Source organism: Phyllostomus discolor, chromosome 6 (genome assembly GCF_004126475.2).
Source record: "Phyllostomus discolor isolate MPI-MPIP mPhyDis1 chromosome 6, mPhyDis1.pri.v3, whole genome shotgun sequence".
Taxonomy (NCBI): Eukaryota; Metazoa; Chordata; class Mammalia; order Chiroptera; family Phyllostomidae; genus Phyllostomus; species Phyllostomus discolor.
The window spans coordinates 36,602,585-36,629,715 of record NC_040908.2 but is presented as its reverse complement, the minus strand read 5'-3'; the positions used below and the strand labels follow the sequence as shown (position 1 = coordinate 36,629,715).

Below are 27,131 nucleotides of genomic sequence, written 5' to 3'. Positions count from 1 at the left end.
CACCAATTTCTGAACTAGCTGGAACTAGAGATATCACATAACTAAATTAAACTGAAAAAAAATTTTCCCTAAAATTTCAGTTTTTTCCCCATGAAAAACTAATTCTGTTAAAATTAGCAGAACCAAAATGAACTTAATTTGCATATAATTTCCTCTTCCTGCCAACTTTTACTACCACCTTCAACTAAGAATGCTATGTCCTAAGGAATACCAAGAATTTTAAAAATATGAAAAATACACAAAACAGGCTCAATATTTACATATTATATACAGTCTACATAATTTTATGAGACAAAAAATGAGAGCACAACATTTTAGTTCTCATCGACCCATTTCCCTAGAAATATGTGCGCCACTGCGAATAGTAATAGTCTAATTTTCACTGTTCTGTGACTTTTGGAGGCTGAATTAATAAAGAAAATGTCTAAAGTGAAGTAAAAATGAGGAGCAGTGACGATCAGCAGTTGTCACTCCCAAAACTCCATTATGAATCTACTAAATCAGTACCAGTTATCTATGAAATATAATCACATATTCCTCACATAGAACAGAGAAAATTATATATTTGCACTTGGACCATAAAGATCATTTTATCAAAGTAACACTGATTTGAACATTGTTTTTTGCCATCATTTCATATGTCAGTGTCTAATTTATTTCCATCATCAAAAGAGTTATATCTAGTAATTTATAATATGATCGATGGCGTAAAATTCACCTCTCCCCCAATCATCATAGTTCAATTTCTGAGACGATCTATGAGTAGTGCCTTTTTTTTTTTTTTTACAAGTGAGTTCTAACTTTAGGATTTGGTTCTCTCCATGACTTCCACATCTCTCAGATCTTACATTTTTCAGATTCAGCAACTGGGCAAAACATTAGAATCCCTACTGTCATTCTTCCTTAATGTGTAGTGAGATTAAATCTCAATACCTCTCCATTGTAACAAAATTCATCATACCCATGAAATCTAAGGTAATACCTATAACCATTTAGAAAAGGCTCGAAGGAGCAGCCATTTAGTTACTATGTAGACAGCGTATATTTTCCCACTTTCAAAAAACACATAAAATATGAAATAATAGGTATGCCTTTTCAGGATCTTGTAAAAGGTTTTTTTTAAACATTTATATAGACTGTATAGTATTAATCTCATAAGAGGAGGCAATATACACAGAGCAGATTTTTGGGAAAGAATAAATTACTTGATGATATAAACATTTTAAAGGAAAAGGTACTCCTTTAGAATCAGGCTTGTTGACTTCTACTTATGTTGGCAATATGTTTTGTTTGTTTGTTTTTTAATCCTGGTCTTGGAAAAGCATATTGGAGCAGCTACCATTTTTGACCTTCAAGTAAACTATAGCCAAATGGTATTTATATACCAATGAAGGGTTAGCTCTTTGCTAGCTCTGAAAATGTCAATCACACTATTTTCTGTAGACAGCTTCTGCAGGAAAAAAAACAAAACAAAACAAAACATACTAAGCCTCCAGTGACTCAGTGCTTGGAATTGTTGCTGGCAACTTTGAAGCTCAGAACGGTGGAAACCCAGATTCTGGCCATCAGTTGGGAAAATGCCTACGAACCACCTTAGGAAAGTCACTTTCTATTTTCTGAGTAATACTATTTTGCTTAGATTTGTTTTCTGCAATTTTTCAAAATTTGATGTTTATGAAAAAGAATGCCTGAATAATTCTTTCATTCCAATAGAAATCTGAGTACTCATTAAGTACTCAGATACATAATGTAACCCATAAATTATTGTAGATATCAGGACAGTGCCTCCTAAATGCCAAGAACAAAGTAATGCTCTGCATCAAGACTGGTGGCAGCGGGGGCAGGGGGGATGGTGGATGGTAAATTGCAGATTACTTACCAGAAGGTAACCTGTAATTTTTATGATTACTGAGAAGTAATCATAAAAGTCCTGAATCCTGAATTCTAATGCTGTAAACACCAGCCTAGATCAGGAAACAAAGTCCCTACATATCAATGAAGAAAATAAATATATTGGTCCTGCTATTCCCCTTGTCACATCATATCTGGAAAATCTTCCCTGAAAAGTGAGATTTAGGACATTTTATAGTAGTGTTTTGAAAACAACTGATTTCTTAAGAGTTAAGAAAAAAATGAAACCATTCAATTTTTTAAGAGATCATCTAAACAAAAAAAATATTTTACTTACAGTCTCATAGAAAAAATACTTACAATTCACAATATGAATTTTAAGAGAACTGGCAGGATGAAGCTATTGTAAATAAGCTGTCTTCTTGCTATTTGTGGTTATATTGTATTTATTGCTATTTTAGTAACATTATTTTAATTAACATTTTGGAAGTTTCCATTCTTTTGCCTTATAGAAATACATATTAAAAAATCTTTATCAGGAATAACAGAATACTGTTTTTATATTTTATTACATGAAATACAGGCTTCCTATTTATGTTTTTATTGATTTAGGAGAGAAACACTGATTTGTTGTTCCAATTATTTATGCATTCAAAATTATTATTATCAATTATTTATGGTTGATCCTTGTACATGCCCTGATGGGGGATCCAACCCATAATCCTAGAATATCTGGATGATTCTCTAACCCACTGAGCTACCTGGCCAGGGCCAGGCTTCCTGTTTAGATATAGATCAGACATAGTGCACTTGTAAGAAACTTTAGAGCTCAGTCCTCTTATCTATTATAGGAAGCCAACTATGGAAGTCTGAAAATTGATCGGCTAAAGTGGTTTCCTGTTAGTTAAAGATGTTTAATTTTTTATAAGTCCTGAAGGTAGGTCAAACTATCATACCTCATCAGAACACACACCTAGTTTAAGAGAGAGGATGAATTCAGTCTTTCCTTATTAAAAGTCAAGAGCAGATGGTTTGTTTAATCTCATCAGGAAAATAATATTTTGTTCAATTTTACCAGCCTGCCTTCTGACATTTTGCAGACCTGCGGTAGCACACAAATCAAAGCTCAGATTAGAAGTGACTTTAAAGGTCACCTTAACAAGCTTCTCCCAAAAGATTCCTATGAATGGGCTTAGTGATGCTAAGAGACTCTGCTTTGCTGTAACAGAGAATATTTAGTTTATTGTATTTAAAGAAAAGTTTGTTTTTTATTTAACTAAAGTGAAGAATCTATTCAATACTGATTTAGAACATTACTTCCCTAAATTTATAGATATTCATTTATTATTCACATAAATATTTGCTAAGCACCTGTCAGAGAGAATATCCCATGCTCTGTGAAGTAGGTATCGATTCCAATGTTTGTTGAGAGAGAAGCACAGTAAGCCCAGCTCATGACTCTACAGTCACAGTGCCTAGGTTCAAATTCTTGATCTGATGCTTAGCAACTGTGTGGCCTCTCTGTACCTCAGCTTCCTCATCTATAACATGGGGGCAATAATGAGGCAATAATACCTCACTCTATGAGCTTGGTTACTTATTTGAAAAGAGCTCTTAAAATAGTTCCTGGCCCACACAGAACACTCTATAACAGCTATTTTCAACCTTTTTCATCTCATGGCACACAAAAACTAATTACTAAAATTCTGCAGCACACCCCCAAAATGCATTTTTTGCCATTCTGACAAAAAATAATAGGTATAATTTTGATCCATTCACACTGGATGGCTATTTTTGTGTTGGCTGCTGTCAGTTTTTAATTTTGACAGCTTAAGGGAAAAGAGGTCAGCACCTTAATTAAATAGTCAGGTATTGCATATTTTATAAATTCTTGCAGCACACCTGTGTGTCTCTTGCAGCACATTGGTTGAAAATTACTGCTCTGTATTTGCTATAGTCATAAATGTTTTTGCTTTGCTTGTCAATCCATTGTATAGCTTGTTTGTCAATTTCTTTTCAGATGTTTATTATTTAGAGCAGTTCTTAACTTGGGGTGATTTGGCCCTCCAGGGGGGACATTTGGCAAAAAATGTCTGCAGATATTTTTAGCCGTCAGCACTGTGCAGTTTCTATGGGCATTCGGTGGGTAGAGGCTAAGGATGCTGCTGCACGATGGACGGCGCACAGGACAGCCCACACCGCAAAGAGTTATCCAGCCCCAAATGTCGACAGCGCTGGAATAGAGAAAGCCTGATTTAAAGGGAGAGCTATTTTGGAACACCAAAGAGCCACATTTGTTGACAGCTCCATCACAGATTTTGCGTATGAGGACAAATCGCCTACATGATTTGGAGCTTGTAATCATTTTAAAGAAAACTCTCTAAGCGTCGTTCCTCAAGTGGTCTAAGTATAAAGACTTCCATATTTCCACCCCTGAATAGGAAATTACTCTTTCTAACAAAAGGAAAAGAATTAAAAATATCCAAAGCAGTCTACTGCAACAATACTAACAGAATCAGAATACAAAATGGACCGGTATGGGGCAGTGGTCCAAAGAACAAATTGCTCTCCGAGTGGAGAGACACAGGACACTGCAGCACCTTGCAAATTGAGACACCCATCCCCCACAGAGAATATGATTGGCAGAAGATGATTTGTGGAAATTACGGAAGAAAATAAAGCTTTCTTAGCAACACAACAGGTAAAGAGTCTGCATTCAACTTCAGGCAGACACACTAGGAAAGAATAAAATTTCCAGGAGAGAGAAATGAGGGCCCTGGCACATGAAGCAACAGCCCAGTGTGGGTGAGAGCATTGTGTGACATGCAAAGGCAAATCAAAAGACAGAAATCTGGATCTGAACAGCGACCATTGTCTCCTCCACATGTGGCTCAGGGTTGTGTGGTCTGTTTACATGTTTGTCTCCTCAGTAGGTAGAGGACTCCTGAGAGGATGCCTTAGTCATACAGCTCTCAATTACTGAGCTCCTCATACATGTGAGGACTCTCCTAAGCGCTGTCAATTAAATGATTATTAAGACTAGCTAATATGAACTCCCCCTACATGTTAATATCTATCCAGGCTAAGAGTTAGCCTGGTGCTATTTGAACTACATAATGATTTTCTGTTTGTTTGGGCCCTGAAGGTCTTCTTCTGCCCTGTCTACTCATCATGCAGCCCCTGGGGCTACAAGAAGACCCAGGGGATCCTGGGCAAGATCAGGATGGTTGGAATGATCCTCGGGAGGATCAGAAGTGTGTTAGTGTTAATAACTGATCCAGAAGAACTGGGGCACACCATCAGCTCTGTGCTCCTTTGCCTTTCTCCACACCAGGCACATCACTGTGGCGGTGACAGTTACATACAGTCTGAATCTATAATAATGTCCCAGGAACCTTGAGACTTGTACCCAACAGCCTAAGGAATTTGTTGAAAATTAGTGACAGCTCACTTTGAAATGCTGTATGAATCATGCTATAAATGAAATACAGGAGGGCTCCAGGTCAATACAGTTATTTCATCAAGAGAACAGTCTATTTCCTGTTCTTTCTTCTCTCTGGGTTTGGGTTCCAGTGAGACTTTTCTGGATCCCATGCTTTTTTGTCCCATACTAGTGTGATCCATGATGTCACTCTTTCAATTCTGGTTCCTTATTAATTCCTACTCACATTCTCTCTTTCTCCTCCTGAAATAGGCATCTAGAAAACTTGCTTCCCTCATGACTTTGCAGATGAATAAGTTGTGATCGTGTGAACTTTACTTTTCATTATTTAACAGGTGGGTTTAATTATCTTGACCATTTACTTTACATGAGCTGACAACATTTTCTCATAGCTCCATGTTAAGTCCTATCACATTTTATAGTACTATTAAATATATATTGTGGGGCTCCTCAAACTCATTGCACTTGACTTTTATTATCTCTGTAACCATTAACACTAGCACCCTATCTGTCCCAGCAACAGTTGCTCAATAAACTTGATATATTAATGGATTATCATAATCAATGTGTGAGACTGGGACTTTTCCTCTAGCATCTCAAAAATAGTTGTATAAATGCTTTACTTGTGTGCCTGTGTACTTAGTAATTAGCAGGTACTCAACTATTTGTCCAGTAACTAAAGAACACTTCTAGAGTGCTAAAACGGCCCGAAATAAGTGAAACCAACATTTTTGAGTTGATCCGTATTTGGCAAGTCTATATAATGTAAACATAGACTAAACTCCCACCACTATTTTCTCTCACTAATTACTATTATTCTAGCAAAATAAGTCTATCTGGGAAATCTTGAATCATTTCCATCTATTTCTAACACTACAGTGAAGCTCCAGTATATTAAAACAGTAACTGAAATGAATACTAGGGATTATAGCAGACCAAAAGTACAAATAGAATTTAACAATGGGGCATCTAAAATATATGCTGATTCCCATCAAAATCATTATGTAACGGCAAACATCAAGTGGTGAAAATAAAAAAATAAACTATCATCAAAAGAGATATTATCCTTAGCATTGAGCGTAGGCCAATCTATGAATATGTTGGTGCTCCCAGCTAAAGAAACTGGAAGGCAGTATTTATATTTATTTCCTCACCCCTCGTTCATTATGCTGAATAAGGCCTAAGATTGAGGTCTATGGGGTCATAGTAGGTCTATGGGGTCATAGTAGGTCTATGGGGTCACAGTAGAGGAGGTAAGGAGCTTAAATCCGGAGAACCTGGGTTTAAACAGTTGTCTTGTTAGGGAAACAGAAGTAGTTCAAACGGACATGTGCCCAGAATGTGAGGGAGGTGAGTAGCCAAGCGGCCGCTGACAGGAAAGGCGGGAGTCAGAACAGAGACCCTTCTACGCCATAGGAAGGCTTTGAAATTCACTCTATACTGAAGTGTGAGCTGTGACAAGACCTGATTTGTGTTTTATAGATCTCTCCGGTAATGTGGAAAATAATTTGGGTGGGACAAGATTAGCTGGGAGGAAGTCTAGTTAGGATATTAACAGAGAAGTTCAAGTGAAAACTGATTACTCATTGCCTACACAGGACAACAGCAGAAGGAATGAAAAGGATATTGAAGGGTTAAAATACACAGCCCTACGAGCCCTAATGTTTATGTGAATGTAGGTAGTGAGGTTGAAGAGGAACCCAGAAGGGCTCCCAGCTTTCTGGCTAGGTACCAGCTAAATGGTCAGGCCATTCACCAGGACAGGAAGTGCCAGAAAAGTAATACATCTATCTAACTCTTTCATCAGATTTTAAAATCAAGAACAAAGAAGTAATTAACAATTCATGAAGCCCCACATCCTCTTTCTCAGATACCCATACAAATGGGTCTCTTCTGACATGTGAAATAAAAGAGTTTGCAAAAATTGTAATGATTTTAACTTCATGCCATGAAGAAAATATCTGATGAAACAATATAACATTCTTGGAAGGAAAGTAATTTTGAAATATCTGTGACTGCATGTAAAACTTGAAGATATATACAGTCCCCCTCCCCCCAAAAAATACGTGAAAGTAATTATAGAGATTAGCTTTTTTACAAGAATGAGAGAGGGTGAATCCTAGGAAGGAAAGAATATCCTGAAAGGACTAAGACAGCAAATACCCTGTATGTCTCTGTAGCCAGAGTGACAGCAGACAAAGAAGAACAATGAAGGCCTGGTACCAAACAGCTGTGCAACAAAAGGTAGGAAATGTGGACAATTCGATTTACGCACACTCTGCTTCCAGGTAGTAAGTTTATGTGCTTAATTCTTGTCTTTTATTAACCATACAACTCCCAGTGAGAAACACTAAAATTTGTAAGGGAAAAAAATGATAACAATCAAGTTTACATTCAGTAGTAAAAGTTGACCACGTATCTGAATACATTAGGTCTTGGGCTTATTTTAAAAAATGGGGATGATGGGACATGAGTAAGACTGAGAGTCAGGACACAGAACTGAATTGCTGGTGTTGATGCAAAAAAGCAAAGAAGCCGTGCTGATCAGCATTGCATTCAGATGGCAGAGCAGAGCTGATTAATGCTTGTGTTAAATACCACAGCACTCCCTCAGAGCCCAGAGGGAGACATGTACCTAGCCAGAACCCTAGGGACTAAGCACCTATTTAAGATAAATACTTGTCAAGTTGACTAAGAAATGCTGCATGGTGAGGTGGTGTTTGCTGCCATGGCTTTAGTGAAAGGAAGGGTCTTCAGTTTCATCAAGCAGTCTTCCAGTACGTGAAGCTCCGGCACAAAAGAGGAAGGTCAAGGTAAGAGAGACAGAGTCAGCTTCATACAAGGGTAGCTACCTCTCTAGGAGACTCGTTAATAATACAAGGTAAGTACAGCTGCTTGTTAGAGTGCACTTCTACCTAGGTCATTTGTTGGAAGCTCTATCTTGGAGCATTCACTACAACGTTGCACTTAAAGCTTTACAAAAGCAAGAGTGACCAAAATGATCCGGGCAGTGTAGCTTCTGCACACGTAGTCGCAAGACAATTACCAGAGGGAGAAACGAAGTCTGCATTAGTGAGAACACTGTCAGAGCACACAAGAAAGCATCGTGAAAGCATGAGCTCACTTTCACAAATGACTCTTACTGGGAAGAAAGAAAACAAGTGATTTAAAAATATATCTATTTGTGCCCTGCCCCCTAACATAAATGATTTATGATGGAAAACAAGATTTTTGGATTCAAACTTATATATGCTCACTTAGGTAAATAATGTTCATAAAGGTAAGTCTGAGATCCATCAGAGAGTTAAAACAGTAACACATAAAGCAACGTTGCATAATTAATACAGAAAATACGTTCAAAGATCATCCATAAAATCTGGGAGACTGAGATACAAATGTAAAATGGGCCTCCTTCTCCCTCTCTGCACCTCACTCCTTTCTCCTTCCCTGTTTTAGAGTGTCGCAGGGCACAGCCCACGAAGCTCTTCTTTTCCTCAACACACTACAGGAAGTCCTAGTTCGGCCCCATAGAAATTTATCCTTCCAAATTTTTATCTCCAACCCCAACCTCTGCCCTGAGTTCCAGATGCATACACCTAACCCTGTATGTGACAGCTCCTTGGAGGTGTCCAATATCTCAAATTTCCCATGCCCAAAACATGGCTTGATTCCACCACACCTCCTAATCTGCTCCTCTCAGTCTTCCTCATTTTAGTGAACAGCAACACCGATCATATAATAGCTTAAATCAAAATCCAAGGAGTCATCCTTAAGTCTTTCTAGGGGCACCACACTGAACCACGCTGGGATGCCACCCATCGCACAGTCCGTGTGAACAGTTCCTGTAGTGCGCAACCTGTGAAGTGATACGGGGTCTCTTTCCTTTCTATTCACATCCACTCTGTCATAGAGCTCTCTCAGCTCTGTTTCAAAATATATTGTGAATCCAATCCCTCTCCTCCCCATCTCCACCCCACCACAATGTTCAAGCAACCATCTGCCCTCTTACACTACACCAGGCTAGCTCCCTGAGTGTCCCTATGTCTGTACTCTCTCCCTGCCTCTATCTCCTCTACCTAGCATTGACAGTGACCTTTTAAAAAAGTTTAATAGACACGATGGCAACCTTGCTCAATTCCTCCAATGGCTATCCATCAATTCAGACCCAAATCCAAACACTTGACCTTGTCAACAAAGCCTACAGGCTCTGTTCCCTGCCTGTCTCTCTGACTTCATCTCCTGTTACTCTCCATCCACTCACTGTTGCAGCCACACTAGCTGCCTTGCTCCTGTTTCCTCAAATGTGACTAGTTCATTCCTACATGAAGCTTTGTCCTTGCTGTTCTTGCCTTCTGTAATACTCCTTTCCAGCCATGTTCTTTCCTTCCTTCAGGTCCCTCCAAATGTCACCTCCTCAGTGGGTCTTTCTAATTCCATGTAAAATACCCTGTCACTCCAGTCACTCTCCAATCTGTAACCTGCTTTTGCTTTTTTATACAGATCATCATTCCCTAGTACATATTTTTAATAACGATCCACCATTTGAAATGTAAGCTACATAAATTACTTACACAAGGCTGCATACTCATTGTCTAAAACAGTATCCGTACATAACAGACATAAGAACTACTTAAGGAATAAAATATTGAATGGATGGCCAAGATGTCATCTTCCCATGATCTAAAGAAATCCCATTCCACACTTATTAAGGTTTGTTTTGGTTCTACTAAGAAAAGCAGTAGAAGCTCACTGATCACTTCCCATTGAATGAATATCCCTCTACCAATCTCATGAGAAATGTAAATTTTTTCATTTCAAATAGCAAGGTCATTACTTTCGTCTAGCCTGGATTCTGAGGATAAAGGATAGTATGAGTAACTAAAATTTAAAATACCTTTCCCTAAACCCTCCATATAAACTTTGACCAAGGCTAATGCCACAAACCAAGTTTGCCTGGTTAAAAATGTTTATTTTCCTGAAGTTTCTGGGTGAAGGTCTTAAGGGCCAACATTGTGAGAGCATGACCTGAGTAAAGGACCTGGCAGAACTTCAAAATGCACAGCTAACATTTTCTGAAAAGTTGACTGTGAAATTCTGAAAAGTGACATCACAAAGCTTTAGGAGAGGCAAATTTTAAAGAGAAAAAATTTTAAAATTAGAATATTTGCAGTAGTATCATTTTAGGAAACCACCAGACTAGCCAGTAATAATCAATTTTTCAAGGCTGGCTAGAGATATTTTTTTTAAGTAGAAATTGTTTTGCCTACTCAAGAGAAGAATGACCCAGGGACTAACGAGCTCCATCAGCTACCCACTGCCTGACCCTCAGCAAGTCACTTGTCCTCAGTGCTAAAATGGAGAGGTCTCTCAATTAGCTTCATGTGGCGGCTGTGACGGGTGACTAATAAACCCAATTGCAAGGCACTCTGAAAACATTAATTGCTATAGAGAAGCTTGATAATTGCCAGGTTGCTATTAGTCACCATCTAAGCAAGAGCCAATGCATTTGGCTCTTTTTAAATCTTTCTTCCACCCCTTGGCTCTTCTGATGTCAATGATTCCTAGTGACAAAAACAAAAGACAAGTGGGGCTCCTTCTCACTCTTCTGTAGGTCTTACTCTGATCCGCAAGAAACACGCTGGACACACGAACTAGCCTTAGTTCTTTCCCCTCTGTTCTTTCCAAAGCACCTGCAGACAAGCCTTTTCCTTTCTTTCCTTTCCATGCACACATTTAACATAATTAAAACCCACATATTTGACAGAAATCATGGAAAGGAGAATATTAACATGAAGAACCTGAAAAACACAGAATTCACTTCATTCTTACCAGTAACCTCCTGATTTATCATTCATTCACGAAATGCCCCCACTTAAGGGAAAAGGGTGATTAATTGATTTCTGATCTCCGCCTAAGCCAGAAATAGTTTTCCTCATTCACTGATCACCATGGATTTAGACTTTAACTTGCCTTTGAAGGACTATATAGAAATGCATGTTCTTTCCAAGCCACCAGCCATGTGGGGTCTATTTTAAAAACAAGCCTGCCTCATGTTATCTCCCTAGCAATCTCCCTCAGACATGCAAGAATAGCCAGGACACAAAAGCAATATAACCACTCTCTCACTAGAGCAACCATACACAGCTGTTTCAGAAAAGCACAAATTTCCCAGCTGATGTTCCACAACGACTGTTCTTCCTGTATGGGAGGACTTGCCTTTTCAAGCCAAATGCAAGCAATCTTTATTGCTGACAAATTTTCATCCCAAAGCTAAGTGGTTTGTTAGGAAAAAAATACCTTTGCCTCTTGCTCAACCAGCTCCTCTGGTTAATCACAGCACATTTCAAAATCCAGATTCTGATAACTTTAGGGCCAGTGTGGAGATAGATGATAGGACAAAGGAACTTAAACCAGTGGAAAAATAAAAAATACTTATTGAAGAAATAAAAAATACTTATTGGAAAAAAGTATTTGTGTGCAATAAATTCATGTACAAGTGAAAATTTATGTAATACGAGAGATCTCAATGAAATAAAAACACCAATATTAAGAGAAAACCCAAATAATTGACAAATTATTTTAGTGTGGAGCAGGGGTAAGCAAACTAATTGCAGAGTTGAATCCAGCCCCTTTCACCAGTTGTGTAAATAAAGTTTTATGAGAACACAGCCATACGCATTCACTTCGATATACTCTGTGGCTGTTTTCAGCTGTTCTGATGCTACAATTGCTGGCCTGAGAAGTTGCAACACATCATATGGTTCACAAGTTTGAAAATACTATCTGGACTTTTACTAAAAAAGTGCCCATGCCTAGCAGGCGTGAGGATGAGAAGGTCACTGCAGACTGCAGTAGTCTGGGCAGATTCCGGAGAAGGAGGCAAGCAGCTTAAAGGGAAGTGATAAGTAGACAAATATTCTTTCCTATGTAATTTATTGAGGGCCTAGAAATGTCCTGAAGATTGATAAAAGGATGAGATCTTCCCATGCTCTGAAAATTGGTAGAGTGATGAAATCTCTCAGTGAATAGCAAAATTGATGATGGATGACAAACTACACTGAGTTTCTTGGCTAATTCCAATTCAGACCCTGAAGACACCTCACTATAAGTTTGTTTTGGATGACAGTGGTGAAGATGGTGGCAGTGTTTTCATACTTATGTTGCTTCCAGAAAACACACTTGCCACATAACAGGTTTCAGGAAAACAAAACAAAACAAAACAAAACAGAAAGCTAGACCAATGTTAACAAAAGTTGGACACAGACCTCGCCTCTGCCCATTAGTGGACACTCCCTCGCCTACAAAACAGAGACCATCACAGGGCCCAGTGTCCCAATAGTCTGCACCTCAGCTGATACACAGGTTGCAGTTAGTGCTTGTAACCAAAACAAACATCCAACCTGTCATTTGAAAGAAAAAAGAACATGTAAAAATAAAAAAAATTGGACACTATCTTTATCATGACCTACAGTGTCTCTCCTGGCAACCTAAAGACTTAAGACCCGAACACTTAAAACAGTAGGACTGATGCCTTCAAACAAAATGAACAAAATAACATATCTAAAATAAAAGGCATAATTTCATAAGGTAAAAACTATTAAAAATCAATGGGATTACATCAAACATTTTCTAGTGGTTTAAAAGATAATAAAGTCTTATTTATTCCTAAAGACCTTATTATTCCTAATGGAAATTACCATGGCATCAATTTATAGCCTGAAGAAGCCAGCCAGAGTTGACAGATGCTTTATCATATTCTCATGACTGATTCTGAAGAACTTTGTCGATATCAAAATCCCAAGCAGGGCACTTTTTTTAAGTGAAAAACATTGGAGGGGCAGCGGCTCTTAGCTGCTCTCATGCCCACCTTGATCTGGTTCTCAAGGGCCAAAGGCTCAGTATAACTGGTTTCCCTAATGGAGAAATTGCTCTTCAAAAAAACAAAAAACAAAACACAAAACTGAGTGCCTGAACAGCCACATGAGCCACCTTCTTCCCAAGTTACCAGAGGAATCAGCCTTAAACAGACCTCTCCAAAGTCCTTTTAAGTTGTTAAAGAAACTGACCTGCCATCACCAACTATCTTATTGAAAATACAATTTGCAGAACTTACTGACAAACGCATGTGAGCTTTGCCGGTTAAGGAATCATGTATTGAAGAGGGAATGGAAAGTGAATGAGGCTGATACCAAACAAAATAACCAAATTCGACATGCAAAGTTCCTAAGCTCCCTTTGTCTAAAACTTGGTCAGAACGCTGGTATCCAAATTCCAACTGTAGCTTCTGCTTTTGGCACTCAACAGAAGCTTGGCACCCAAAAGGATAAAGACACATCATTCCCACACGATTATTTGTGATTGAATTTACTGGAATTAAGATTTGTTTCTGAGTGTGTATGTTACACTTTTCTTTCATGAGATTTCTGTAGCTATGGATATTAAATTTCCTAAAACATGAAAATATTTAAATTTAAAAAACTCCCTGCTTTTGGCATGATGACACCTGCCTTGGGTGTCAAAACAGCTGATATAACTTGGCTATTAACCAGCCTCCTTTCTTAGAGCCAGCTTCCATGCAAGTCCAGGATGGTTCCCATCTGGTCCTGGGCTTATTATTTGTTATCTGTCAAACATCAGAAGTTCTGCCTCATATGTTGTTCTGTTGCAAGTGAGAGGCATTTTAGGTAAAGAAAAGACAGTACCAAATCCCTTTCTTTGCTGTTACTCATTTGGGTCAAATTTACATTTCTTCTGCGATCCTTACATTTCTGTATTCAATTCTTTTCTAATATAACTGTTAAAAGCAATAGCCAGAGCAGTGACCTTCAACTTTGCATCTCATGACACACATAAACTAGTTACTAAAATTCTGTGGCACACCAAAAAAAAATATTTTTTGCCAATCTGACAAAAAGAATAGGTATAATTTTGATTGATTTACAAAAATAATAGTAATTGCCTACCCCTTTTGTTCCAAAGTAAGTTTCTAAAAAGTCAGGTGCTTATATTGTATATAAGGATTTCTGCTACCAAGAATTAACCAATCACAAACAACCATACTATGAAAAGTAACCGATAAGATGCAACTCTAACATGTGACCTAAATATTTATGGTTAAAGGCAGGGCATTAACACTGGAAGGCTATTGTTGTGTTGGCTGTTGTCATTTTTTTTTTACTTGACAATCTAAGGGAAAAAAGGTCAGTGCCCCCCACTAAATAGGCAGATATTGCATGTTTTAGAAATTCATGCAGACATAGTTGAAAATCGCTCACCCAGATGAATAAAACTACTAAAATAATAATTAGCCCAAGAGTTTAAAGTTTGCTGCCTCCTTATTCTTTTACTTTTTCTCTTCATAAAAGATGATAGTTCAAAAGTTGTTTCTATTCCATTAACCTTTATTATGGAAGTTCCAAAAATCTCAAAGAGGATAAAAATTCTAAAAGAGGGCTTGCTATTATTTGCATACATCTGCTGAGCACTCTTGAAATCGCAAATACCTGAGGTACCGAGAAGTTTGAGGACAAGAAGTTCTCCCACAGGAAAGAATTTGACCGGGTACGTATTTTTTCAGACTATAAGATGCACTCCGCCCCAGCCCCCAAATTTGGGAGGAATAATGGTTGTTAATGCTGTTATTGAGTTCGGTTTACATTTACATTGATGAAATATTATGTTATTTATGTTATTATTACCACAAAAATATTTTACCACATTTTTTGCTCCAAAAATTTTTGCTCCCTATTTTCCTCCTCTAAAACCTAGGTATATCTTATGGTCCAAAAATATGGTAAATACACTGAAATCAAGGATAATAGAGCACTTTCAAGAAGGAGGAACAATCTTTGAATCGACTGTCTCTTTGCTAATAGTAACTCCTTCCCACCTCCATTTCTGGGCTAAACACTAGAACGTTGTGGGAAGCAGTAGGTTCTCCACAGGCTTTGGGCCTGGACAAGGTAGAACCCAAGCAGGAGTTGGGATTGTCTCAGTCCAGAGAATGTTGGGAGCCACTGGGCCAGACATCACTGCTGCAGCCAGGTAACAGCCCAAGTCAGGCCCAGACTTAGGAGTCCAGGTGGCAGCTCCCAAAGGTAAGCCCATGGGGCGAAGAGAACTGACTCCAACTGTTTCACCAATCTGCACTGGTGTGGTCTGAGTAAACTCACCTATTACTTTCAGTAATGCCACATTTACACATGTGGGTGGGTTGCGTATCAAAATACCCCCAACTTACTGATACAGAAACTACTTCGTAGAATTCTTAGAATAAGAATACACTCATAAATAAACCCTAAATCTTCTCTTACTAAGAATGACTTACCTACCCACCAAAGGTCCCTAAGTCATAAAACAATGAAGGCAAAGCCTATGATTTATTTCACATGTTCTTCCTTCATACTGCCTCTCTACACCCACTTTAATTAGCTTCTTAGGTTAGGATGCTACCAGGTTATATGGGCTCGATGGCACACACTCTGAAAGATACCGGATAAAGGCTCCATATAAACGGTCACAGCAACACTGATCATCGCCTCCCAGTCTACTTCTTCCTACTCCTCTCTCAGCCTCTGTGTCAACCAGGGCATCTAAAGAAAGGCCCAGCTGACTGTCATTTCAGATGCTTTACTCTACAGCATGAGTCCAATAAATCAGATACCTTTGAAAAAAATACTTTCTTCTCCTGAACATGTTCCTTCTGTGCATCACAAGTGAAGCGGACTTGACTTTGATTTATATGCAGGTAGCCTTGTTATTCTCAGTCTGGTCACAATGCAAAGCTAATGCATGCTACCTCATGCCTTCTTTTTCCCCACAGTAATTTATTTCGGTTTATTCCTGGAAGGAATTACTGAAAATATATTAAGTTTAAAATAAAGAATATACTTTTGGTAAAAATTAGAGCTAAATAAGTTAATTTTCTAACATTTCCTATATTATTCTCTCATACTTAAAAACATTTATCTCTAAAATCTCATGTCTCCATTTATTATATGAAATCCTTTGAAATATTTTTACATGTGATTTATATTTTATTTTTTTAAGTTTTACATTAGGCTCTGTACTCAGGAGAAAATATCCTAAGTTCAGGTGATCTTTAACAATGATTTGAAAAGGCATTTCCAAATCATTGGAACCAACTTTGAAAAGGTATTTCCTTATCAAATAATAACACCTAATAATACTCTATTTTTTAAATAAGATTTCATAATTTTGGGCTCTTTTTGAACTGTATTTATGAACTGGATTTAAAGTTCAACTCCAGGATGCTTGTAGGATACCGCAGAGACCACAGCACAGTGGACAGTGCTGTGCTCCCTGGGCAGTGGTGATATTCCATCCTCTCCTCTGGGAGCTCCTCTCTAACACTGTGTAGAGCAAACTCAACCTTCACCACATTTCTCACCACATATCTGTTCTCCAGTAAAGACCCTCACATTCTAGGACCTGGTAACTTTGCATGGGTAGAAGACACAGACCCAAGCTTTCATTTACTCTTGGACTCAGAATGATCAGAGCTGGAAAGCACCACACTTCCCAATAAAGAAACAGAGGACTTGACACCAGACCAAAGAGAAATCCATATGGATTTATCACACTCATATTATTTTTAAATAAGTGTACTGTTAGGGAAAACTAGTGCCTTCATGTTCATTACACATAATTTTTTATACAAGAGGAGACACAAAAAAGCCCAGAATTTATTTATAAAAAATTGTGTATTTATTCTTATATATTTAAACTTCAGTCACCTTCCAGATACTCTCCATTAGATGCAGTACACCTGTCAAGATATTTTTTCCACTGCTTGAAACACTTTGTGAACTCGCCGATTTTAGATGCCTTTTACTGCTTCTGCCATTTTTTGTTTCACCTCTTGCACATTGGCAAAACATTTCCCTTTGAACACTTTCATCATCCAGAGAAACAGTGTCTCATGGGGAGAGATTGGGTGAATAGGGAGGGTGGGGCACAGGGGACATGCCATTTTTGGCCAAAAACTGCTGAATGGTGTGGGCAAGTACACTCGTAAAGCACCCATCATGAGATGGGCAAACATGTTGAAAGTCTTCAAAAAAAAATTCTCTGAGGCCAAGCACAGTCTCTCACAACAATGTCAGCTAGTACACTGATACAGATGGGTTTCTAGAACATTCACCTAGCAGGGGAAACCTATACTAGAAGGGCCCCGCCCTTGAGAAGGTAATTCCGGGCTTTTTTCTGTCCCCCCTTGTATAATGAATGAAAATAAACATTTAGAGGATTGCACACTATCTCTCAAAATACACGAAGGCGAATGCTGCTTAGACTAGTACATGAGCTCAACTATATGCATATTTGATATGACATGAGTCTCAAAGACAGATACCATGACTGTATGCGATTTAAATAAATGTAATAGCTATATGATGAAATTTTCTTAACATTAGAACCCAATGAGGTAGAATAACCCACAATGACATAAATCAGCACCTGTAAATAAAAGACCCAGGGTCTTTCATTTAAGGTATAAAGTTGTAGTTTTAAGGAATTTTATATCAAAATAAAAAGGGGTACACCTATTTTGTGGACATTACAAATAAAGACAGACTTTCTATGGTTAAAGAGTCACAGGCTTACAGAACTGAGAACTCCCATGTCGCCCTTCTCAGTCACGGCACAACCAGCCGCACCCAGGCGAGAGCTGTCATCCTGGTCCAGCAGCTGATTAGGCCAAGTCTGGTCATCGCCACTCAGTGTCTGTTCTAGCATTTGCACAGTGCCTCCTTCAATCACTTGATTAGTGACAGAGTCCAAGGCCACTGATGTCTATGTCTCAGCTTTCTAAAATGACAGTTATATTTTGCTTCTTTTCCACACAATGATAGCTTTGGAAATGTAATTCAGTAAAGTCTCAGATCACTTAGAAATTTATTAAGCTGTCTTTTTTTGTCAAAGGATATCATTACTTGTCTATATTACATTTACTATCCACAGTATATTTGTATTTAGGCAATGTAAACACTACCTATAATACATTTATATCTGTCTACTTCACATTTAGAGGACATAGGTAACTTCCAATTTTCAAGAGGCACCAACTCGAGTTTTTTATGTGTTATAAGCATCTTCACTTTGCTCAAGCTACAGCAAAGAAAAGAGCTAGAAGTACTTTTAAATGAAAGATTCCTAAACGCCATTGCAGCAGGGTCTGAGGCAGAGTGAAAAGCAGGATAGCATGGTTTAGACGATTCTTCAGGTGCATCAGTCACAGGGGTAGTGACCTCTGGCAGGAAACCGAGATGCGGTGAGACCTCAGCATCATTACAAGCTTCCACCATACCCGGTTTTCATCATTTCCTGCTTTTCTGATCAAATTTCAATAGAATTTACATTTAACTAACTTAATTCCCAAATCAAACACTACCCAATATTTTCCATTTATATAAGCTATTTCCTTACCCTATTAGAAAAGGAAAGGCTGTTTCATCTTTCAACTTTTTTAACTTTTGACTTGACTTCAGATTGTTTTAAAAAGCAAAGGAGAGTAGAAAACCATCTGGACAAGGCAATGTTGATTTCTCCTACAGTTCCATCTCAAATTTTTCCCAAATATTGCCCCATATTGCTTCTTATTCATATATCTGTGATTCTAGCTGATATTACTATGCAGAAAAACTTGATGCTGAGAGAGAACCATAATTTTTTTATGATAAATTTCTGCAAGGGCAGGTAACAAAAATGCTGCTACTTTTATGGCTACTACAAGCCAAAAAAGATTTTAATATGCCCTAGTGATAGAAAATCACTAACATGTCAGCGTAGATATAAAAAAGCAGCATGTTAAATATGAAGTATTGATACCATAGCCCCTAATAATCGAGTACATTTTAAATTCAATAATTGTATTAACAGGACTAATAAGTGACATAGCTATATTTTCTATTGCATTTCTGTTTCACCTATTTTCTCTCATTAGAATGAGGATTTCTTACCATGCATCAGAGGTTCTCAAACGAGAACCCTCACAACGGAAATCACAGAGGAACACTGTCAATCTCCTCGCTTTGAGAGCCTTCCATGTTGCCGTAGACATTTTTCCCATGAATTTTACCCTTTGACATTTTCTCTGATAGACTTCAACTCTTCCCTTAATTCAGTCTCCCTTTATTTAGGTTCTCCAGCATGACTTCCCTCCCATAAATTTATTTTCCATATCTATTTGTCTCTTATTCCAGTACACTCACACCACTTGTGTTGCTCCCATCTGTCTTCTGAGAACGCCATTGACTATACACAAAAGCCCTTATCTTTTCTATAAATCATGGTGATTTGGAGAAAATGGTAATCCACAAGCACTCTCCCTCTGGTAGAGTCAATCTTTTCCCACATATGACTCTAGCAGTCACCTACCCTTAATGGGTTCAACTTTTTTTCTCCTATCAGTAGCATTCAAATTCTACCCAGGCTAGAGTTCTGACCCATGAAAAAATAGTTTTTTACACGTTATCCCTCAGGGGTGAAGAATGATAGTTTCCATGTAAACAGCAATTAAAAAACACCACCACTTGCTTTTAAGGGTCCTGGAAGGAATTATCTGGTGGTACCTGATCTTTGTGCAATAGTTACTGATCTTTTTTCTTTTTCAGAGCCCTGTATGAGCCATCTACTTATGGCCCTGTTAGACAAAAATGACTTGCAAAGCAAAAAAGTCAGAAAAATATAAAGAGTAGAAAGAAAAACAACTATAAAATATCTCCAAAGCAAGAAAGAAAAAGCACAGGAGGGAAACCCCTGTGTCAAAAAGACTCCCATCTCTGCCCAGCGCACAGGGAACCTGCATGAGCACATGGTGAGGGAGCTTTTCTGAGACACGATCTGGACCCATGTTACCATGGAAGTGAGAAGCTCAATCTCTTTAGCTCCTGTGCACCCTCCTCAGCACTTATGGCAACAGTGACGGGTTCTTTTCCTTTGTTCAGAAACTGCTCTGGAAAAAGCCCCGCCCCTTCCCCAATGCATCGAACAACTGCATTGTGAGGCCACACTGTCACCAAATTACACAAGAGGAATTTTTCATTCCATTCCTAAAAATAGACCCTTATTTGAGTGCCAGCACAACAGAAATAGGAACACTTGCTGAAAGCAGCCACTCAGTGATGCTCCAAGTTGCCATGGCTCAAACCCATTTGCCAGACCCACAGCAACCAGCAGGCAGAGGACACTATAGGCAGGCAAGTCAGGGCACCTTTTCTGACTCTAGAAACCTCTCTAAAATGTTGGTCTCCAGTAGAGGTGGTTGTTTGGAGAGGGTGTCTGGGGCCCAGAGGGGCTATCTAGGCTTTTCAAGTAGGCGCCAGAACATTGGATGAAGAGGAGATTTCCCAGTAGAACTTTTAACATATGCACTTAATTGACTTTGCCTACTCAGCAAACTGTTTGTTTCATGTCTCCAGCCCTATTAATAATGCAAAATCCAAACTCAACACAGACTAGGGCAGAATGGTTTTTAAAAAGTAAGTAGTATTGTTGTTAGGTTTGAACAGTGACTAATGTCTTCAAAGGGTGGTATTTATCCATAATAAAACCATCAAACAGATACTCTGTATCATCCACTCTTAAGATACTTTCTTGTTGAATAGACTTCATTGCTGATACAGTACATGAACACCTTGACTAGATCTGAATTTAAAATCCTCATGGTGATCAAGAAAAGGACAATGGAATGAGTAGAGAGCCCTAAGCAAGGTTTTGGGATTTGGGCTAAAATATCAAATTTCATGGGTACATACTGTGAAAACTACTCTTGTAACTATCTATTCCCCTAGCCACCTACCTCCAACTCACTCTGACCAGTAAAGGCCCTCTCTGACCACAGTCTGTTAAGTATGAATTTTTCATGCAGATGTGAGTATATGTGTTTGTAAAATAAAACTTTATGATTTTGACAGAGAAGAGAGAAGACTCTATAAATGCATTTTTAAAAAATTTATGATGGATAGGATGACTTTAAGAAAAATAGAGTATTTCTGCCCTGGCTGGTGTGGCTCAGTGGATCGAGCACTGGCCTGCAAACCAAAGGGTCACTGGTTTGATTCCCAGTCAGGGCACATGGTTACTGTGGGCCAGGTCCCCAGCTGGGGGTGCATGAGAGGCAACCACACATTGATGTTTCTCTACCTCTCTTTCTCCCTCCCTCCCCCTTTCTCTATAAGTAAATAAATAAATAAATAAATAGAGTATTTCTCTTAAAGCAGAAATAGAATGTATGTCTAAGAAATCATAGATGGCTAAGCAGATACCTTATTAATTTTTAAGATAAGTGCTTAAAAAAGAATTTGACAATGGAATAAAAATAGATTTAACAACAGATTAATTACACTGAGTTACATTAATGACACAAAGTGATTAAAGGAGGCACTGTGTGTGTGCTAGAAAGAACACTGAATAGGTCTACATGCTGGTCTCAGTCCACCCTTAATCACATGTCTGACCACGACTATACTGCTAGCCTCTGTGAACCTTACATGCCTTTACTTAGAGGCAATTTTCCAATGTGATATGTCAAGTTCTATCCAACTTTGAAAATCTCTTTACCCACAGAAAATTTGTGTTTATGTGTAAATGTATATATGTAATAGGTATGTCCCTTTTAAATTTCATATAAAATTCCATAAAATAATTTTATACCATATTGGGTCTTTTATTTCATGAATTCCTACTCATGTCATCTTGGGTGACTCTACCTCACTGGATTTAAAAGTTAGTAAAATTTCATAGATAGCAGCTACATTTATTTAAGCAACACAGAATCTTCATTTAGGGTTTACATCACATTAAATATACACAAAATGGAGCTCACAGATCGGTCTGAACACTTTTAGCATTATGTGTATTATGAGAGGTTAGATGCAACCCTTTGAAATATTTTTAAATGTAATCTGTAAAAAAAAAAAAACGAACATTTACATTAGCTCACATGTTCCCTAAGTGCAGGTGATTATTAGTGATCATTTGTACCAACTCTCAAAAAGCATGTTCATGGTTCATTCATGTTGTCACATAACGCAGGATCTCCTACTTGTTAAAGGACGATGAATATCCCGCTGTGTGTGTATACCACATTTTCTTTCTCCATCTGTTGATGAACATTTAGGTTGCTTCCACATCATGGCTATTGTGAGTGGTACTGCAGTAGACATGGGAGAGCTAATGTCTCTTTGAGATCCTGATTTCAATTCTTTTGGATAAATATCCAAAGGTAAGATTGCTGGATCATAGGGTAATATGCCAAGTGAAATAAGTTCTCACAAAAGGACAAATACCACATGATTAAAATTATAAGAGATATCTAAAATAATCAAACTCATAAAATGACAGAATAGAATAGTGGTTGCCAGGGGCGGGGAAGAGATAAGGAATTGATAATCAACATGTATAAAATTTCAGTTATGCAAGTTGAATAATTTCTCAAGAGCTAATGTACATCATACCTATAGAAAATAATACTGTATTATACACTTAAAAATCTTTTAAAGGGGTAGATCTCATATTGTCTTATCAAAATAAAACTTTATGAAAATAATGAGACTATTCTTTAGGACACATTTGATTATTGTGTTCACACATCAGATTTAAAGTACAGCTCAATGGTCCTTGTACGATGTTCTGGAAACCATGGTGGAACAAAGAGTTCTGCGCTCGCTGAGTAACGGCCTGCCACAGTGTCTATACTGATAGTCCACCCGCACTTCCTGTGGGCTCCTCTTTACCACTAGGTAGAACCAGCTCAATCTTCACTGCATTTTTCTACCTCTTCTTGAACAAAACCCTTTCATTCTATGATTTGGTAACTTTGCATGGGTATAAGACTGGACCCAAACTTTCTTTACAAAATTTAGGCCCAGGCCTACAAAATTTAAGAGCTAGGAGGAACCTTGTCACTTATAAACTAAGAAATGAAAGCTTTTGCACCTAACCAGAGAGAAATCCACAGCATTTATCACATCCGCTTTGCTTATTTTAAAATATGTATCACTAGGGAAAAGTTGGGAGTTTCTGTTCATTATATTCAATTTTACATAAAAATGTGCATTAAGGAGATTTCTTCCTCTGGGAATGTGCTTTATATAATTAGTGTAAACACTAAATTATCAGCAAAGAAACTGGACACAGTCACAAAAGATTTCTGATACACTTGAAATTCCAATTGCCAAGTATATTCTTTTCCTACTTATCCAAAGACAAGTGGACATATTTTTTAAAATGGGAATAAAAAAAATAGCTTCTAATCAATGCACAGTGCACAACCTCTTAAAACTGAAAATCAAGTGTTCAGACTAATTTATGCAGTAATGTTAGCTTCTTGCATTGACTTGACCTTGCAAATCAGCTAACATCATGCAATCAGAAATAGTTTCTTCAGGGAAATCTCATAATTATTTGTAATAGTCCCACTGATATCTAAGAAGGAATTACATATCCTTTATGCCTTCCAGCCCAAGTCTCGGACTTCCACTGAGGAATCCTTTCATATGATTCTCATCATCTATGTTCATTTCCGTTGTGTTTACACAAGTAGTTGCAACTGGTGGTTCTAGCATATCTATTTTAGCTGTAAATGAAGGCATCACTGTCAAATACAGAAATTTAATAGAAATGTTGTTTTTGAACTAAGGTCTCAGAGCTATTGTATTCTCTGCATATGTCCAATATCGCATTTCAAACAACAGACTTTCTTTGCATTAAAATAATATGGACACATAAATAGCTGTTTAATTCTAAAACATCTTTCCATTTTAGCATCTCTGAAATCAGCAAGAATCTTTTTCTTTCTTAATGGTACATATGATAAGGGGGAATCCACATCAGTAACACCTTCAATTCAATAAAATATGATCTTCCGTAGACATTTTTTGTGGAGGAAAAAAAATCTTTGATAGAAAATAGCAATGCATTTAACAACATATGTATGAACACTTTACACATGAAAAGCTTTTTTAATCTCTGATCTTAACTATGTAAGGACTGTATCTTTAAATAAACACACACAAACCAGGTGAAGACTTCTGATTTCCCTTTGAGGCCTCTAACACAGTTGTTGATTTTTTAAAAATCAGTCTTGTAATCATTTTCACATTTGTAGTTCCTCTTCAGTAAGACAACATACATGCTAGTATGTTAATGTTGATGTGAGCCTCAGTTCCTGCTCAGAGGAAAACCAAGAAACATCTCATTTCCTCTTTCATTTACATTCCCAGTTGCCTCTGAGATGGTATAACCATGTATAATGTTCACAATAAAGTAATCATATTTTTTAGTTTTTGGAACAGAGAAGAAGTTTTTAGTCAAGGGTCCTAGCATAGTCACACTGTGAATACAATATAAAAGGAAAAATGGCAAAAAAGAAATAAGAAAAATGAAAAGTATAGAGGAATAAAGAAAAAAACTCTACACATAGTGCTTTATTTCACGATACAAATAATCCCTCTGTCAAGAGTTTTAATTTGTGTATAGTTTGAGAAGGGAGATAAGTAGACCTATTTCATTTAATCTTGTGATTTGTAGTGAGATGGTTGGCCAGTGGCAGAAAGAGAAAGGCATCCTTATCTAGAGTACCTGACAGCCCCAATCTCATTAATGAGCAAAAGTAGTTTAAAAACAAAAGATTTCAAAAGACATAAAATGTCTTTCCAAAGCACATTTTCACAACTGTGTGCTCCTGCATTATAACCAGTATTTGTATATTCCTTTAAACTACTGTTTACTAGCTAATTAAGTTTTAATTTTCCCTTAGTCACTTATGAAATAGAAATAATCACCAAAATGTGGAAAGAACATTAGCAACTAAATGTTTAAAAAGCTCATTTTTATAAAATATTAAAATACATTACTGTCTACACATCGGTAAAGGAAACCAACCTCAACTCAGTAGATTTGTTCAACTCATCAACAGAACATTTCCCAAGAGCCACCACCTCAAAGGACCAACATCTTTTTCACCAAGACATCAGCCGACCAAACACTTTAATAAGTAAAACACATGGCAAGGCATTAAATTCCAGAAAATAGTGTGCTTTGCATTCACCAGGGAAAAGAAATGAAGCCCCAAAGTAAAAACTGTCAATTACTGTCATCACATTGTTGCACTGGAAGAATTCAATTATATATATCACAAAGAACTTTAGAATGTACTAATTTAATTAAAACATTGAAATTTCCCAAACACCTACAGCTTTCCCTACTTCACAAATTAGCAAAATTTTTATTTAAATACAAGTCCTTTCTTTACAGTCACCAACTACATGCATAATGTATATGAGCAGTACTATCCAAGTACTTTCTACATGTCTTCATTTTTCTCCCTTTTCCTTCTAAAATTATTTTACATTCTTATTTCAGACATCTTCATTTTTTTATCATCATACTTAAGAATCTGGATAATATGATGGTCATTATGGAAAGTAATCACACTCCACAGTGATGAATGGCTATTTACAGAATGATTTCTATCATTTAGAGGAGCAAATGTAATTGAGACTTTAAATTACAAATAAAATGCTACAACTCAAATGACACTGACTAGCTATGAGCTTCTGGAAGTCACCCACCTGGGGCAGCATGCGATTCTCTTCCTCCAGCTGTCTTACTCTTGCCTCCAGCTGCCTAACATAGGACAAGGTTGATTCTAAAATTAAAAAGAAAGAACTCACATTATACACACAGGTCTTGTTTGGTGCACTGTCAGGATATTTCTGGCTTGATTTATTTAAATCAGGTAGTGATTACTAAGGCTGTTATTTTTTAAAAAAGAGAAAAATATCTCCCCAGAAAAACAGTAACAGAAGCTATTGATACTACACACAGTATGAACAATTTGTACCATATCAAGAAAAATTAGAGAAGTTCGTAGGTGGTGAGATCATAGGCTTTTGTGCACCACGTTGTGCTCAGAACATCAGACATGTTGAAGACAGGTATTTCCTCTATTCTGCTTATTTTGTGAATATCGAGTTTTCAAGAGCTGTTTCATGCATAAGACTTTTTTGGAATGTTAATTATAACCAAAATAAATTACAAGCTGATATTAAAAATAGAAAAAATATTTCAAATATCCAGCTCCCTTCATTTTCCCAATGAATAATATTTCAAGTGTTTAAGACCAACAGTTTTATTCTCATCACAAATCTACAGCTATTAAGAGACTATAATTCAGAGAATAGCTATGAAAGGGCTAAATAAAACATGTAGGCTGAATTCTGGCTTTCATTTTGGCTGTGTGTGACAGAGACCCAATTTCTCCAAACCTCCAGGTTAACCAGGGGCTGACTTAAAATGGACTCGTTTTAATTTCTTCACAAGCTCAGGTGTGTGCTGAAAGCTCACAGTCAGCATCATGCTTAGTTTCTGTTCCTAATGAAATTTGAAAGTCCATACCTTTACATCAGGAAAGGAGTTTTGTTTTGAGAAACAACCTGACAGTAATTACTCCTCATTAAAGTGAAAATGTTCAAGCACATCCTACAGCAACATAGCTGCAATTCATTACCCACGAACAAACTGATTTCAGGTATAGTAGTAAAATGCACATAACAGTAGAATCCACAGCATGTCCCCACAGTTAGTATTAAAGCAGCAGGTCCTCCTCAGTGCCTATTCATCCTCAGTGCATTTCAGTGGCAAGTGTCTGGCGCCCCTAACAACCTGAAGTTGGTACGAATATTGATGCAAATTAACAGCTTGATCTGAAATTCATCACGAAAACTCTAATTTTATATGGAAATTGATTATATGACCTCAATTCCATATTGGTGACCTCCAAATCAACATTTTATTTTCTTAAAATACATAAGAA

General features: G+C 37.4%; 1 protein-coding gene across 6 annotated transcripts in view; it reads right to left on the bottom strand.

Moving 5' to 3' along the window:
* The window catches only part of CCDC85A (coiled-coil domain containing 85A), a 167,163-nt gene that overhangs the window by 13,717 nt on the left and 126,315 nt on the right, over nt 1–27,131 (bottom strand). For 5 of the 6 annotated variants that reach the window (XM_028517644.2, XM_028517645.2, XM_028517647.2 and 2 more), the window contains exon 3: nt 25,888–25,964. The exons of the other annotated variant lie outside the window; for it this stretch is intronic. In XM_028517644.2, coding sequence (XP_028373445.1) covers nt 25,888–25,964 — 77 coding nt within the window. The remainder of the gene's footprint in view (nt 1–25,887; nt 25,965–27,131) is intronic. 6 annotated transcript variants of the gene reach the window in all.